This window comes from Diadema antillarum, unplaced genomic scaffold (genome assembly GCF_040938485.1).
Source record: "Diadema antillarum isolate AM-2024a unplaced genomic scaffold, OU_Dant_1.0 seq00000626_RagTag, whole genome shotgun sequence".
NCBI classification, from domain to species: Eukaryota; Metazoa; Echinodermata; class Echinoidea; order Diadematoida; family Diadematidae; genus Diadema; species Diadema antillarum.
This window is the reverse complement of record NW_027271547.1, coordinates 120966-136021: the sequence shown is the minus strand read 5'-3', so window position 1 is coordinate 136021 and position 15056 is coordinate 120966. Positions and strand designations below refer to the sequence as shown.

Below are 15056 nucleotides of genomic sequence, written 5' to 3'. Positions count from 1 at the left end.
TGTGATATATTGACCTACACATATGCATCAAATGCGATAACTCGAACATTTTTTTTAATTACTGCTCCCAATGGTGAACAATACCTTTAATGGTAATCAGTGTAACAAATTTAGGAGTCTCCATGTCATTATATTACTGGGTTATCGTATAGATGCGTAGGCCAGTGTGTTTCATGCAGTCGTAAAACCTTAGTTTTATCAGATTTGACATGAATGGTGTTACTTCCTTGCACTACCCCAAAACATTCAACAGATAATAAGGTTATTAATTTTATAGATATGTTTCCGTGACACGGCGAAGGGGGCGCGCCCCCTTCGCCGTGTCACGTTCCGTCCATGTACAGCTGAAATGTCAGTGATTCGTATCACGTATCTTCCAGATAAGTGTACCCTTTCAGATATCAAAAGGGTTTGATTTGTTTCGTACTGACAGAAAATGGTTGAGGCAGTGACACGCCTAATCTATCTTAACCATTATTCAATAATCTCAAATTATTGCATTCTAACAGAGGGACATATACCTTTTATGAGCACGTTTTTGTTAAACAGGTTTTTCCCCGTTGTAGCTCAATTCTGTCACATCAACCTAATTTGTTTGGTAGCCTTCCTTTAACCTTTGATACCACACAAATGAAGGGGAAAAAGTATCAATTTGAAGTGTGATCTCCGTGTAAATTTACTCAGTGTTCTTATAAACAGAGACTTTGCCCATTTCCAGTTCCACCCTCTTTCTATCTTCTTTTAAAAAAAAATAATCTTAAGAATTATGGCAAAAGTTGTTTTATTGCAAGTCAAAATAACGATTTTCTTTCAATAAACTATTGATATTAACTCTTTCATAGATGATAGATATGGTAGGGTGAGAAGATTTATCAATTCCTTCATTTATTCTTCAAAAATGTATGTTTCATATACGAACTTTTATCATATCTCACAGGACACTTATACTCTCACTGGTTTCAAATATATTCTAATGTATTATCTGTATATTTGTATATCTGTATATCCATCTATCTACAGTGTACCTTCACACACACGCATACACAGACACAGACACACACTCACGCACGCACACACACACAAACTCATATTATAGATAGATGTGTATGTGTGTGCAGATTTCGTTATGATTAATGAGTCGATCTGTAAGATTTGACATACAATATCTTTATGCAATGTCTGTGTATAATGTTGTGTGTCTTTGCATAATGCTTTGTTTCTGCTTCTTGTGAATGATAATGCCGTGGCATTGAACGAAATTCGAATAAAGAATAGAAAAAAAAAGGTGTGCGTATATTTATTCATGTCTAAGTAAAGACGATCATTTCTCATTCCCGCTCTTAAACATGCCCTCGTTTGGTACGTGCAAATAAACTTGATAAGTAGTTTTATTGCTTTACGGTGTTCATGCAAAGTGCTTCAGATGATCATTTGTAATATCTCTTTGTTAGAGGCTCTGTGCTCTTTAGGTTCTGTTTGCAAATAGTTTGTCTGAATTTAAAGAAGGCGACTTGAAACTGGACAGGGTTATCGCAAAATCCAACTTGGAATAAACGATGGTACATATTATCATCTCCTCATTTTCCTCTCTCTCTCTCCTCCTTTCATTCTCCCTCTCCTTACTATCTTATTGAGATGCAACATTTTATCAATACTGCAAGCAAACAAGGTGTCATGTAATTGAGTCTTCGCCTGCGCCAGTCTTTATTTCGACTAGATGGATAACTAGAATTCTTCCGTGAATTCAGGTCAAATCCGTCGAAGCAACATTTCATGGGGAAATGCATCTGCATAGATTTACAATGGCACATTCAGGTAATTAGCAAAAGTTGTGCTATTTAAACCTTTATCACGATTTTAGTGGTCATGGAAATCTGAACAAGAGAAACCTAAATAAAACAAACCAGGCATTTTATATGCTGCTATGGGCCTGTAAGTCAGCGATAAAAATCATTTTTAATTCATGGAATTCTGAATTGACAAGCCTTACTCAAAGATAGGCATCCTTGTACGTATCTACCAATGCCGACAATTTCATTCCTTTATCAAAAGCCACACTCTATATCTTATAGAAACTCGATAGAATGAATCTGATTATTCCAAACAAGTAGGAGAATAAAAAACTCAAGAAGTTATCACAAATTTAAGAAGAAAAAAGTCATGCCTGATTCATATAATAAAAGATTTGTAAAGCAAACATTCATGTATAAAGAAATATAAAATATTTGAACGTCAAAGCAAAATGCCGAATAAACTTTCACAGCAGACTGATGACGACTTGGTGCTTATCTAGTCAAGATCGAAGGTAGTGTGCCTGGCCGAAGCCTTCATTATGTCCTCGTAACAGTCAGGCACGCCTGGCTGGAAATCAAAGTTGCAGATGCAGTTGGTTGAGCGGTCGCAGCAGGGCACGATGGAGCGGCTATTGTCGAAGTCGTCCAGGAGAGGGGTGCCCTTGACGAGTGCAGCATTGTGACGGTCCACTGCGTCTCTGACGGCGGTCAAGATGTCCTCGTGCCCGTACACGTTGAGCGGGTAGTTTTCTCCCGGGTCCTTGTCCAGGTCGTACAGGATGGGCGTTTCGTGCACGGTCACACAATCGCCGTCGCATTCATTGCACTCGAAGTAGTCGTCGAAAGGAAAACCCTCATCGCACCTTTCGCCGTATTCCTCCTGCGTGCTGCGCTTCTGGGTTCTGAAGTGAGCCTTGTACTTTCCGACGCGGACGGCCATTATCTTGTCTTTGCAGTAGTAGAAGAATTCGGAGTGGGGAGACGATCCGTCGTTGAGGAGGACATCGACGATGCTCTTGCCGTCGTACTCGCGATCGTCGGGCAGAGAGGAGCCTGCCAGCTCGGCTGCCGTGGCGATGATGTCCATGGAGGTGACCAGCTCGTGAGATACTCCAGGGGTGATGGTTCCTGGCCAGTGGACCAGGTAAGGGACACGGTGACCGCCTTCCCATGACAAAGATTTTCCTCCTATAGAGGGAGATCAGAGAGAGAGGATCACAATTGTGGCGTTGTATTTGAATGCAAAGCGTGATAATAAATATATATGACGTCATTCACCACATTTATGCTCAAAGGCTGCAATTAGATCTTTTACAAGAGATTATGATAGAAATCACTGCAATAAACGTTTCACATGTCTGACAAAAAGTACGAAATATTAATCATAAAAGTATCCAGGAAATGGTGTAGGATGGCAAAGGTACCCTCTATTATGCCTTGTGCTTTGCAATTCCACATTTTCTTTGTTTAAAGTAGATCTTACTCATTTGTGCTAATCTTCGCTCTCATGAGACTTTGTATTTTATTTTGCACATAGATGTATGAGGACGAGGAAATGGTCTTTCATTTCAGCGGAGGGTACTGTTTCTAATTACCGCACTCTGTACGCACATTATTCCATGAACAGTACACAATACCACGAAAGAATGTCCAAAATAAAAGTTGTGAGAAGTTTGAGCCTTACTGCCTGAAACCACGGCTTTCCTTGATGGATGATTAACGTCATTAATGTTCCTGAATTTGCCTTTGTTGTTTTTTTCTCGAAAAAAGATAAAGAAAAAAAAGGCAGGGGATATTTCTGTTTAATTGTTTTAGTGCCTGAAATGTAGTTTGTGCCAAAGACAGCGTTCGCTATCAATTATAATCATCTTCGTCGTCCGCAATCAGAGCATTTATTAATCCATGATTACACCAGCATAAGGTTCTGATATTGTTAATTGTACTGCAAATGCTTGACGGAGGGTTGGGAACACCACCCACAAGTGTATCTTCCATATTCTTTCTCAACACCCGCAGAATTGTAACAGTGAATTGGGAGCATATCACCGTGACAGGGATTGTGAACGCCCTCTCCGGCGAACAGTGCAAACGTGCGGTTCGTAAAGTTACCTTGGAAGATGTGGGCGTCACCACCTTCGTTGCAGTACTCGCGATGTGGGCCGTGGTCGGAGATGAAGAAGACGACGGTGTTGTCGGCGATGCCTTTCTCTTCGATGCTCTCCATGATGGCCTGCACAGAGCTGTGCATCTCATTCAGGTTGTCACCATAGCGACCTGCCCAACAAGGAGGAAACCAGAAGACAAATGATTTGGGAGTAGGCCTATTGTACTCAGCGAGATTGGATGGGTCTGTGTGATGAGGCTGACTCTGCTTGATGGTAAACAGTGAGCGATATAAAGATATTTTCGTGTTGAAGATTAGTGACGAAACAATGAGGATGATAACAGATATGATTGCTGCTGCTGCTGCTGCTGCTAAGATTGTGTACCTTCAAGAGCTGTACAGACTTCGTATCAAAATGTGCCATATCATAATGTCCGGATACTACAATTACGCATATTGTATTTTCTTTTTTTTTTGTAAAGCGTTTCTTAGCACTGGCTCCCTTAGTAAGGACCCTCTTGTAATAAAGCTGTCCATATTGCACCTCTCTACTCCCTATATATATTTTCTGCAGGGTCCAAGGCATTCTTGGGCCAGACTACCTTTTATCTGACAATAGGACTTAAGTGACAACTCATTTAGATCTGATTTTAATGCTTTTAGATTAAATTTTGTTGACTTAATTGAGTGATGAAACTCATACTACTGAGAATCATCTCACACTTTGCACTGATGAACATGTATACTGACAAAATAATGCATTTTGCTCTTTCATGAGAAAGAACTCATCTTGTCACGTGCCGCCTTTGACTAAAACAGGGCAGCAACGATAGCAACTACAGGATATATGTGTATCCACACAGTGTGCGAAGCTAGAGTATAGACAAGGGCACACTCCCTCGAGATCGAGGTCGATGGTGAGGTATAAAGCAGGAATCGAATCTGCGTCTCCCTCCAATTCATCTACGTGACAAATGATCTCGATATAACTTACCACGGCGGGATGTACAGGTGAATTCGTCAGAAGAGAAAAGACTGGTGTGCATGTGGGCAAAGGCAACGTAGAGGAAGAACGGGCTGGCTTGGTTCTCTTCGATGAACTGGAGGGCGTCATCACGGAAGAGCTGGGAAATGCCGCGGTGCTCGAACGGCTGGGCCATCAAGGTTGCGTTGTAATACAGGAAGCAGACGCTGGGGTTAGGGTAGTCCAGTTGGAGCTGCAGTGTTGATAGATCACATAAGATATTGTTATCATTGATTGACGTTCCTTCTCAGAGTGTAAACTTCTTGGTTATGCACCCACGCTGTTTCTCTTTTTTTTTTACTGAGGACCAGTTTAGCTCCTACCAGGTTGTTGTTGGTTTTTTAAGGCCCAGTTAAATGTAGATATTAATATTCTTTTATTATTATTATTTCTACTTGGGGAAGACATGGCGGCACACCCGCGAGACCATCGCGGCCCAGTTGTTGAGAAGCACTGCTATAGGGCTCACACCTGTAAATAAAATGGACTGTCCCAGACCCCTTCACAAACTCTTACCAAAGATACCAAAATAAATGAAGAAAAAAATTAATTAAAAATCAATGATGTAGTTTGGCAAAAAACTGAATAGCTGTAGATATTGAGTATGAATTCCTCTACAAACTGCATTTTGGTTGGAAGATGAAAGCTTTTCTGATGGAATTTGAGGGGACTATATTTCATTGGGTACGTGTACAGAAAATAGGTGATTTTTTGAGTGACAAGAACTCGTAGTCTGGCTTTGCGGACCCTTGGACAGAATTTGAGCAAAAGAACCCACCCTGGAAATTTGATGGATGAAAGGGTATGTCTCACTTATCCAGGTTAGTGAAGATGAAACACCTCATTTCTCCCAGCTATTTTACAGAATTTTTTGAAATTTGAATTCTAACAGACGTCTCTATGGGGAATTGTTTACTCGTATGAGCCTTATACACTCTTCTCTTTGACAAGAAATCATCGTTTGCAGCTCCCTCTTCAGTTGAGATGTACTTATTATTATTATTTTTTTTTAATATGACATTTCGCTTTGGGGACATACATCTTTTATCGAAGATACCAAAATTTGGTATCTTGATCTCTGAATGTGAGGATTAAAAGGATGGTATAGTATTGGTGGAGATGAGGATTAGGCTTTCAACTTTTTTACAAGATACATGTACCAAGAAAACACTCATAAAATAGTACAGAGCATACCATTCTAGGAGGAATTCAAAGTTTATTTGATGAAAGGCGGTTTTGGAATGGCTGAGACATCCAAAAACAAAGTAAAACAAAGCGATCATAATAAAAGGTGAGTCCCGTCTTTAATTATGGTTGCTCTGTTTTGGACATCTCAGCCATTTCAAAACCAATTTTTATCAAATAAACGTTGAATTCCTCTTGGAATTACATTCTTTTTCATATTTCATGAAATGTTTCTCATCATCTCATCCAAAAATGCAAGAAACCTGATATCAGCTCTCAACCAAAACTATGCAATCCCTTTAACTTGGAATGCCAAAACATAAACAGGGTGACACTACAAGGTGGGCAAAGGAAATAAAGTTGTGATTGCGGCTTCTCCCCCGTACTCGGGTGTACTCATATCCGAATCTTAAAATAAAATCGTACTCGATGTTACTCGATAGGTATGCAATATATGTCGTATCGAATAAACTTTTAAGCAACTTAAGGTCTTTTATGAAAAAAAAGAATAGATAAGATGATAGATGAGAGAGAAAAAAAAAATCATGAAAAGACCGATTGATCTTTGAAGCCACGTTATGATACGCTCATCGGACTTTCTTTTAGCGATTTCAAATCGAAAATAATCCTTACGCCTGTGTCATCACAGTTCCAGCTGTTGCCGAAGGGAAGGTTGTGGCCGACAAAGTCGAAGCCGTGGTTATATGGGAGATGGGCTCCGTCGCTGGAAGTGTTGGCGTTGATACCTGCAAGTAAAGAAAAGAAAAACAAAGCAAAAAAAAAAAGATGTAGGTTTTCAATTTCTAAAAGTGTATGTATTTAAATCCACGTATGAAAATCCATACATGTACTTGCTTGTTCAACATATTTATATGTACGCAACTTAAAACCAATTTCATCATCAGTTGTCAATTATTTCGTTTACATAGGCGTTGGTGTGAAGACGATAAAAAATAAAATAATGATTTAAAGAAACTAAGTGGGGTCTTACCAAGATGCCACTTCCCGACCATGCCGGTGGCATAGCCAGCCTCCTTGAGAACCTCTGCGATTGTGACCTCATACTCCGGCAGTCCAGACCTGGTCCACGGCAGGAACACACGGGTCTCTTCTCCGTACACACCAATTCGGACTGGAAGTCTCCCTGAAGTCATTAAAAAAAATGGAAACCCAGTGAAGATAGTGAACATGAAAACATTTTCATTTCAGCAAAATTCAGATTATACATTTGGTAATCTGTCGTACATTTTGTTTACTATCATCATTATCATGGGGGAGGGGGGCTGCGATATAGTGGATAAGACTCTTGACTTTGTTTCGGAGGTGCCGAGTTCGAATCCTATCAAATGCCTGCGTCTATGGACAGCCACGATGCCCGGCCCTCCTGACACAGGTGTGTAATTGGGTATACCCTGAGAGTGCTAGGGTAAATGATGATGACGACAGGGCCCTCTGTTAGAGCAGTGCCAACAACGAAAAGGCTACCCTAGATAAATAAGACCAGAATGTTTCATATACTTTGTTTGCATGTTCTATATCATTATTGGAATTATGTATGTTTCCAGATAAGTATCAAAGAACACATAAACTGTACTGAAAACAACAAAACCGAATGATATGCGCCCACCATCAATCACGCAATACACATTTGTATTTCAGAGCACATAGTCTTACGGTCTCAACAAAGAGCATGCTATAACTCAGATGTTGTTTTGTGAGACTACCACTGTTAGTTCCATCGAAATCGACAGACAAATTTCAGGGATGGGTTCGGGATGAGGACTATAATTTTCAAATAAAACTTCTTGTTCTTCTGAAGTCTTACTATTTTATAAAAAAAAAAACAACAACAGAGAAACTGAAACAGACACATTGTCTGTAATGGAATTTGGAATCTGCTCATTAACATTCCTCATTGGCTGAAATTAAAGGAGTGACAAGACGACATAAGGCAAATGTAGACGTGCACTCTTTTAAATCGAGAAGAAAATGAGCAATACACCAGTGAATACAAGAAGAACTGCCATCATTACAATGGAAATGGAAATCCCGAACGATAATAAAAACGCCCGTACTTTCTAAAAGATTCAAAGTAACAATATTAGATAGTGAAAGACAACGCCGTCAATGGCCGATTAAAACAAATAAACATACAAACAAAGAGCTCAGAATCTGTAACTGCCTCCCCCAGCCTCATTTAGAATATCGCAAACCCTATGAAAGGAATCCATAGGCTCAATAGAGTGGGATATTACGTAAAGCAGACCCAATAAAACAATCTTATTGTAAGTGTGCACACGTTTTTGGCGCCTGTGATCCTCATTGAATTAAAGTGCGCCATCTAGGCTCTTGGATTTTAATTTTGCAGTCATGTCGCCTCCAGTGCTAAAGAAGGAGTGGAGGAGAAGAAGATTAAGAAGAAGATTAAGAAGAAAACGAAGAAAAAGAAAGAAAAAGCAGAAGAAAGTTATTTCCACGGTAGAATGGCTGCTAGTCGCCCTTTGAATGAGCCAATCCACACATGATCCCACTGAAATAAGCCAGCAGATTATATCAGACATTCAAGCGTTAAATCTCATGGAGGACGCGCTCCCAGACGACTAAAGGTAAAGCCATCTTTGATATCGAACCATAAAAGATTGAGCGCAGTGAATCGTAGCCGAACCCACCGGGATCATCTTGGAGGGTTGGGGGATAGGCAATGTTGAGCAAGATTTTACAATGGATTAATTGGAGGTATTAGACCAATAGAAACCGAGGACTTCGTTAGCGGCTTTTGGCGAGAATGGCCAGGCACCACAAGCCCATTACCTTACCTTTTTTGTTCGTAGAGTATTAATCCTCTTTTTAATAGGTTGCTTTATGGCTCTAAGCGTTAAGCGTTGCCCCTCCAACTCCACCCAGGAGAGGCCTATGGAGGTTTACTTTAGAGACAGGGTGCGAGCGATTCAAGAGCTGAATGTTAAAGATATTGAGCACCACATAAGGAGCTGGTGATTTTGGGAAATCAAGGAAGAAAACGACGTGAGTTTGCGTGAGACATGAGAAACATATCATCGTAAGTACTTCAGATGTGAAGTCAGGAATATATACACGTACATGTACATCCATATTTGCCACTTTGCCAAAGCATCAAAGGCACAGGTGTAAACTCACGCACCCACACACACACACGCACACACACACACACACGCAATCAATTTCCTATAGTTTTCCTATAGTAATATATGTATATATATATCATCAGTCATGGTGGCATATATAAGAATAATATGATGAATGCTCGCATAATGGGAAGGCGAAAATGAATACGGCCCTGGCACGGTTGAAAGAGTAGGCAAGCAATACTCAGTTGCGACCTTCTGTTTGAATAATATTGCTCTCAGGCAGAGTTTAATTTGACTGATGGTACGATGTTTTCCCCTCCAGATGAGCCTTGCAAGGTCGATAATGATCCTATTCTAATAATTGTCTGTGCAGAGGAGGAGGGAATGATACTGTCATCTGGCAATGCCGCGTGACACGATATCATTGACTTGGTCTCTAGTCTCCCTTGCTATTGTTAAAAGCCCCACCCAACGCGCAACTTCCCTCTCCCTCGCCCTAAAACTCACACCCCTTCATGTTCAGGACCAATCGCTTCGTAGCCAGGCACGTCCGAAACCCCTTATGTGTGCGTGTAAATGCAGAGTGGTACATCGGCTCTAAAACCGGGCAAAATATCAGACTACCATTCGGAGCAACTTCAGTCTTCTAAATTCAAGTTTAGATGGTTATATTATTGAATAAAGAGAGACATGAAGTAGAGAGCTCGCCCACCAACTTCTCAGCCCCAGCCCCTTTGTAGAACACTCTCTTTCGCCATAATTCCCAGCCCCTCCCCCTCCCCCCCCCCCCAAAAAAAAGAAAACTAACCCCCCAAAATATCACAAACCTACTAACACCAATTATTTTCCTCCTCAGCTTCTTTCCAAATTTAAACTATTTATTACATCAGTAGAAAACCTTCGCGATTAGAGGGAGAACGCCAGTCGATTTTGTCCTTTAGTGTCCCTTTGTGTCCTTTATGTCACAAAAGCTGGAAAAGGGATTGCCTATAATTGCAAAATGTGCACTAAAAGTCCGTCACTACTACATGAAATGCCACCAAACGTAAACATGTCGACCGGATGACACGAGACTAGTTAAAAAAGAAACAACGGAAAGCTATTCAAACAAAGTGACCTTAGGTACGTGCCACAATTTCTTTAACATTTTATTAGTCTGTCCTCAGCAATCTCATAAAGTTCAGAGAGAACTGATTTCTTATCGCTCCCGTGATATTATTCTAGACAATGATCAGAGTACCATGATAACTGGAGCCAAAAGACACTCAAAGTAACCAGGAAATTAAAAGAGTTACAACGAGGAAATAAAAGCATATTGTTTCAGTTGATTTTTATCAGATTCAACTCTCAAACTATCTCGAAGGGGGTTGATGCCTCCGTATTCTGGGCAGTGGGCAGGGTCCACGGAAAAAGCACGTGTTCTAGATAGAAAGATACGTTGATATTCATTCATGGAATATTGCTTTATTGTGTTTAAATTCTGCCGGGGATCAAGGACAAAAAAAAAAGAGGAATGAAAGAAAAAAGGAGAAGAGGGGCAAGAAAAAAACTATGAAAAGAGAGGAACAAGATGTAGGCCTGAAAGAGACCGGAAAAAAAAAAACCCTAAAAGGTGCAAGCGAGAGAGAAAGAGGGAAGGAAGAGAGAAGAGATAAAATAGATTGACAAAACAGAGGGAGAACCATTCATGTAACAATATTGGTAACTCCTTCTAATCTCGCCGCATAGACATCCAACGTCCAAAGTAAACAAATTTTAAATTAAAAACAAAGCAGAACTGCCCAGGGTTGCATAGCAGAAGCAGAATCGACAGTCCCAAAGACAGGTCAGCCTCTTCCTTATAATACTGGATACGTAACCTAAGTTCAAGGAAGATATGATACATTGATGAAAATAAAAACGTTCTTAAAAGTAGGAAAAAGATTAACCAAAAACAACCCCCCCCCCCCAAAAAAAAAAAAAAATCCTATACGGAAACTTAATACCGATCGGAAGCACTTCATGTGAACTCACTAAAGCAAAAATGTTATTGCACTGGCCGAGTTAATACGATTCAAGAACTTAGATGTCGGCGTGGTTATGAATTAATCAAGCATTATACTGATATGAAAAAAAAGGTATCGCTCAGGTAAAAAAAGAAATCAAACAGGTTTAGTCGGAGAAAGCTTTTGTTATCAAAAATGCAGTCGGGTTTACTGTGTGTTTGTACATTTGGATTCATTTAACACTGCCAGTGAGCAAGCAATATATTTTAAGATGCTGATAGTTATGGGCGAGCTACCAAAGGCTTTGGGCCTCCTCTAGAGGACCAGACAGCGAAGACATAAGAGTCCGATTCGTAAGACTCGATTGCTGTTGCAAGCTGATTCATGACAGAACTTACAAACAGATCTCCACCCAACCCTCTGTTCGTGTTTCAATCAAGTCTTGAATGGCCAAACTCTTGTATGGTTTCGGGAGCATGCGCAACGCCATCAGCCAGTCTTCAGAGAAAGCTCTTATCTGGTATGATGGCCAATGCAAAGCGCATGCGCGCAAGCTCGTTATCGATTGGTGGTGCGTTCTCCCAAGAGAACCGCATCCAAAGGACTTGAAGCGGAACAGAGGCTCGGTCTGATAAGCCGATAACTTTAAATGACAAGGGAAGAACCCTGACTAGGCAGATGACATCATTTCCGGAACCCTGTCCCCTTCCTTCCGATGTATATATATCATTGTAAATATAAAAATAAATGTAATTTGGTTTTTTGTAAATAATTTAAAGTATTTTAGGTTTTTATAATTAAATTTCAGGCATATCTGAATAATTATATTTTTGGAGCAAATTGCCCACCCGGCAGAGAGCTCCACAATCTAAAACAACAACAACAACAACAACTGACTAGTGAAGGATTACAGAGGCGAGCACGGTTTCTCTGGCGTCTTCCGGCAAGCTATAAAAAGTAATCAATGCCATATTCGCCATTATAATCTTACCCAGATATTGAAACGACTTTCATAATTTGTGTAACGACACAGACTCATGACGGATAGCCAAGGGGCAGTACGAGGAGAACCAGGATCGAGGTTACCTATAATACTTTACGAAGTATTGATTGTCAGATTTTACGAAAAAAACCCACACATTATCGTAACGTGGTTGCTTACTGCTTGTCAGACATCTTTAACTTTATTTACAAACATAAAAACTTTATTCAGGAGCTCACCATAAGCGTGTTCATTTCCAAATTGGCAGCTAAATAGAGCAATACTGGGTTGATGAGTTTTCTACAATTATTTTGACCTATATCAGCTAAAAGAAAGTCAAGAACAACTTGATAGTATGCGCACCTAAACGAATTTGGCGGGTAATGTTCAGACGACAAGAGAAATAAGCTAAGATTGTCGATCACCTTGGGGCAGGTGGCATGGAGTATCCCAAGTTAAGGGCAAATGGGAGATAGGGAAAGCAGTAAGATTTGATTAACAAAGATTATAACGTAGATAACTTGGTGAAAAGAAAGAGATTAAAAGTTTCCGAGAGAAGGAGAGAAATGTGAATTAATAGACAAGAAAAGTAGGTACACAAGGAGAGATTGAAACTTTGCCATACCTCTCCTGGAGAGAGAGATCTTTCATAAGTAGATAAATGGCTTAAAGATTAGAAAGAAAGAAAGAAAGTAAGTAAGTAAGTAAAAGAAAAGCAAATAGATAAAGAGAGAGAAAAAGAGAGATAGAGAGATAGAAAGCCGAAAGAGGGATTGGAGGGACGGTTGAAAGGGCGTCATGGACACTCTTTGTTGCTCATTACGCTTCACTGACAGTGACGAATTTAGTCGTTTTTAGTTCCGCATTCGGCACTTTCTTGCGTAAAATCTGAAAGCGCCGAAAACTTTTGCCGCCCCCCCCCCCCCACCCAAAAAAAAAATACTGCGCCCGATGTCACCTTATGTACGCGATTCATTGTCTAACTTATTATCCGTTGATTGCAGAAAGATGCTACAATGATAACATGTGTCTTGGTCTCATATCGGATTAAAATGTCTGTAACTTCGAAAAAAACCCTCAAACGAAGTTACTATTATTGCGCGAGTTTCTTTCCCTTCCTGTCATCGTAATCATCGTGATACTCGGGGTGGTTTTCGTAACCAAATTTTACGCATACCTTTCAAACAAAGGTTGTTATTAGGCGTTTTCACATCAGCCCGATGTTTCGAAATGTTTCGCTATTTTCTGACTTGGGAAGTTAAAAAATATCTCGAGCTTGGATTTTTATCTGGCTGATGTGAAAACGCCTAATGACACCCTGAAATCCTAGTTCGAGGCTTGACCGACATAGCAACGAGTAATATATGAAGACTGGATCCCATCAATTGAATTTCATTGAAGAAGAGCAGGTTAATGGAATAGCCTTGCTCGTCACTTTGTTCCCTGGAATGAAGCACATTACGTTTGTCCCATATACCTGTCCGATAAACTTGAATACATTACGAAAACGGTTTATTCATTAGCTTTCTGATATCTTAGTGTATCTTACTGTATCTGTCGAAGTATAAACCCTCCTGTCTATCTTATAATCTACTGATATCTTCATTTGTGTTTCCATCTTTATCTATTAACCCTCTGTCTATAAGTTTGTCTACTTAACTCTCTGCCGTTCTTTATCCACCAATTATTCTATGATTTTTTTCCTGTATTCTCCTGATCTTGTAATAAAGCATTTTTTTTTCTTCCTACCTGTCATGAAAGCAGATCGGCTTGGTGTGCAAACGGAGTCCCCGACATATGCGTTGGTAAACCTCATGCTCTCCCCTGCAAACTGGTCGATGTAGCCGGGCTCCTGAGTCGGATGACCGTAAACCGACAGGTCGCCGACGCCCATGTCGTCGGCGACGAGCAGAACAATGTTGGGCTTTTCGCGAGTGTCACGGTAGCGGCCATTTTGGAGCAGGAGCGCCAGGAGCTCGGGGTTGTCCTGGTGATTGGCGAGCGCCTCGATGATGCTGGGCGGCAGGTCGCCCGAGTTGTCCTGGGCCGAGACCAGGGACGACAAAAAGAGGATACTGGCTAGGAGGGCATACATTCTGTTTGAGTGCGGAGGAGCGCTCAAGGACAATAAGAGGACCGAGAGGGGGTTGCTTGTATTTATACCACCACACCCATGGCTCTCGACTTACTCTTGGATTTTGGTAAACACCAGCCCCTTTCATTCTGCAGCTCAGGAGGATGAAGCCCCCCGAGACCCGAATCACAGAACACCCTCCTTTGTGTGCCCGAGAGTTTTGTCTGCGGTAAATTCCTAGTTAAGAAGATTCGTTAAGAGGTATAATAGGTCCTTGAAGTCATTGAATTTGACTGTCATAAAAGTTTTTTTTTTTTTTTTTTTTTGTAAGGAGGCGAAGATTACAGCGATTAGGACGCTTCTGAATTGTAGCATATACTGTTAACGAGGGAACCAAATCGTGTCACTAAATCTGCTATTAGTCCCAAAGATTACAGAGTAGTAGTCACTTTTCCGTACACCACCCAAAAGCAGAATTATAAAGGGATGAGTTATAGAAAATAATCATATTAGTCTCGGTGCCATGAATGAACCTTGATTTCCGTCCGTCCAATGTTTTTGTTTTTGTTTTGCTTTGCTTTGTTTTGTTTTAATAGGCAACCCTCTTCCTAGGGTGCTGTATCTGAATCTGGATTGTGCATTTTCTTTTTTTTTCTTTTTTTTACTTTTTGAGGATTTTTAGACATTGAACATGGCCGGAAGAATAGGAAATTCCCATGCATTTCCTTATAATATTGAGAATTGGAAAAAAAATGATGGTTTTAGCTTATTTCGAAGGTGATCACTCCGAGTTTGTGTGAGG

The 15056-nt window shown here is 40.5% G+C and overlaps 1 protein-coding gene across 1 annotated transcript; it reads right to left on the bottom strand.

Moving 5' to 3' along the window:
* Positions 1–2289: 2289 nt before the first annotated feature.
* LOC139736147 (arylsulfatase-like) lies at positions 2290–14275 on the bottom strand. The gene is made up of 6 exons (XM_071646876.1): positions 13930–14275; positions 7098–7250; positions 6740–6852; positions 4892–5114; positions 3903–4067; positions 2290–2981 (listed from the first exon to the last, which is right to left on the bottom strand). Exons 1-6 carry the CDS (start codon positions 14273–14275, stop codon positions 2290–2292), a joined length of 1692 nt encoding a protein of 563 aa, XP_071502977.1.
* Between the last annotated feature and the right edge of the window lie 781 nt (positions 14276–15056).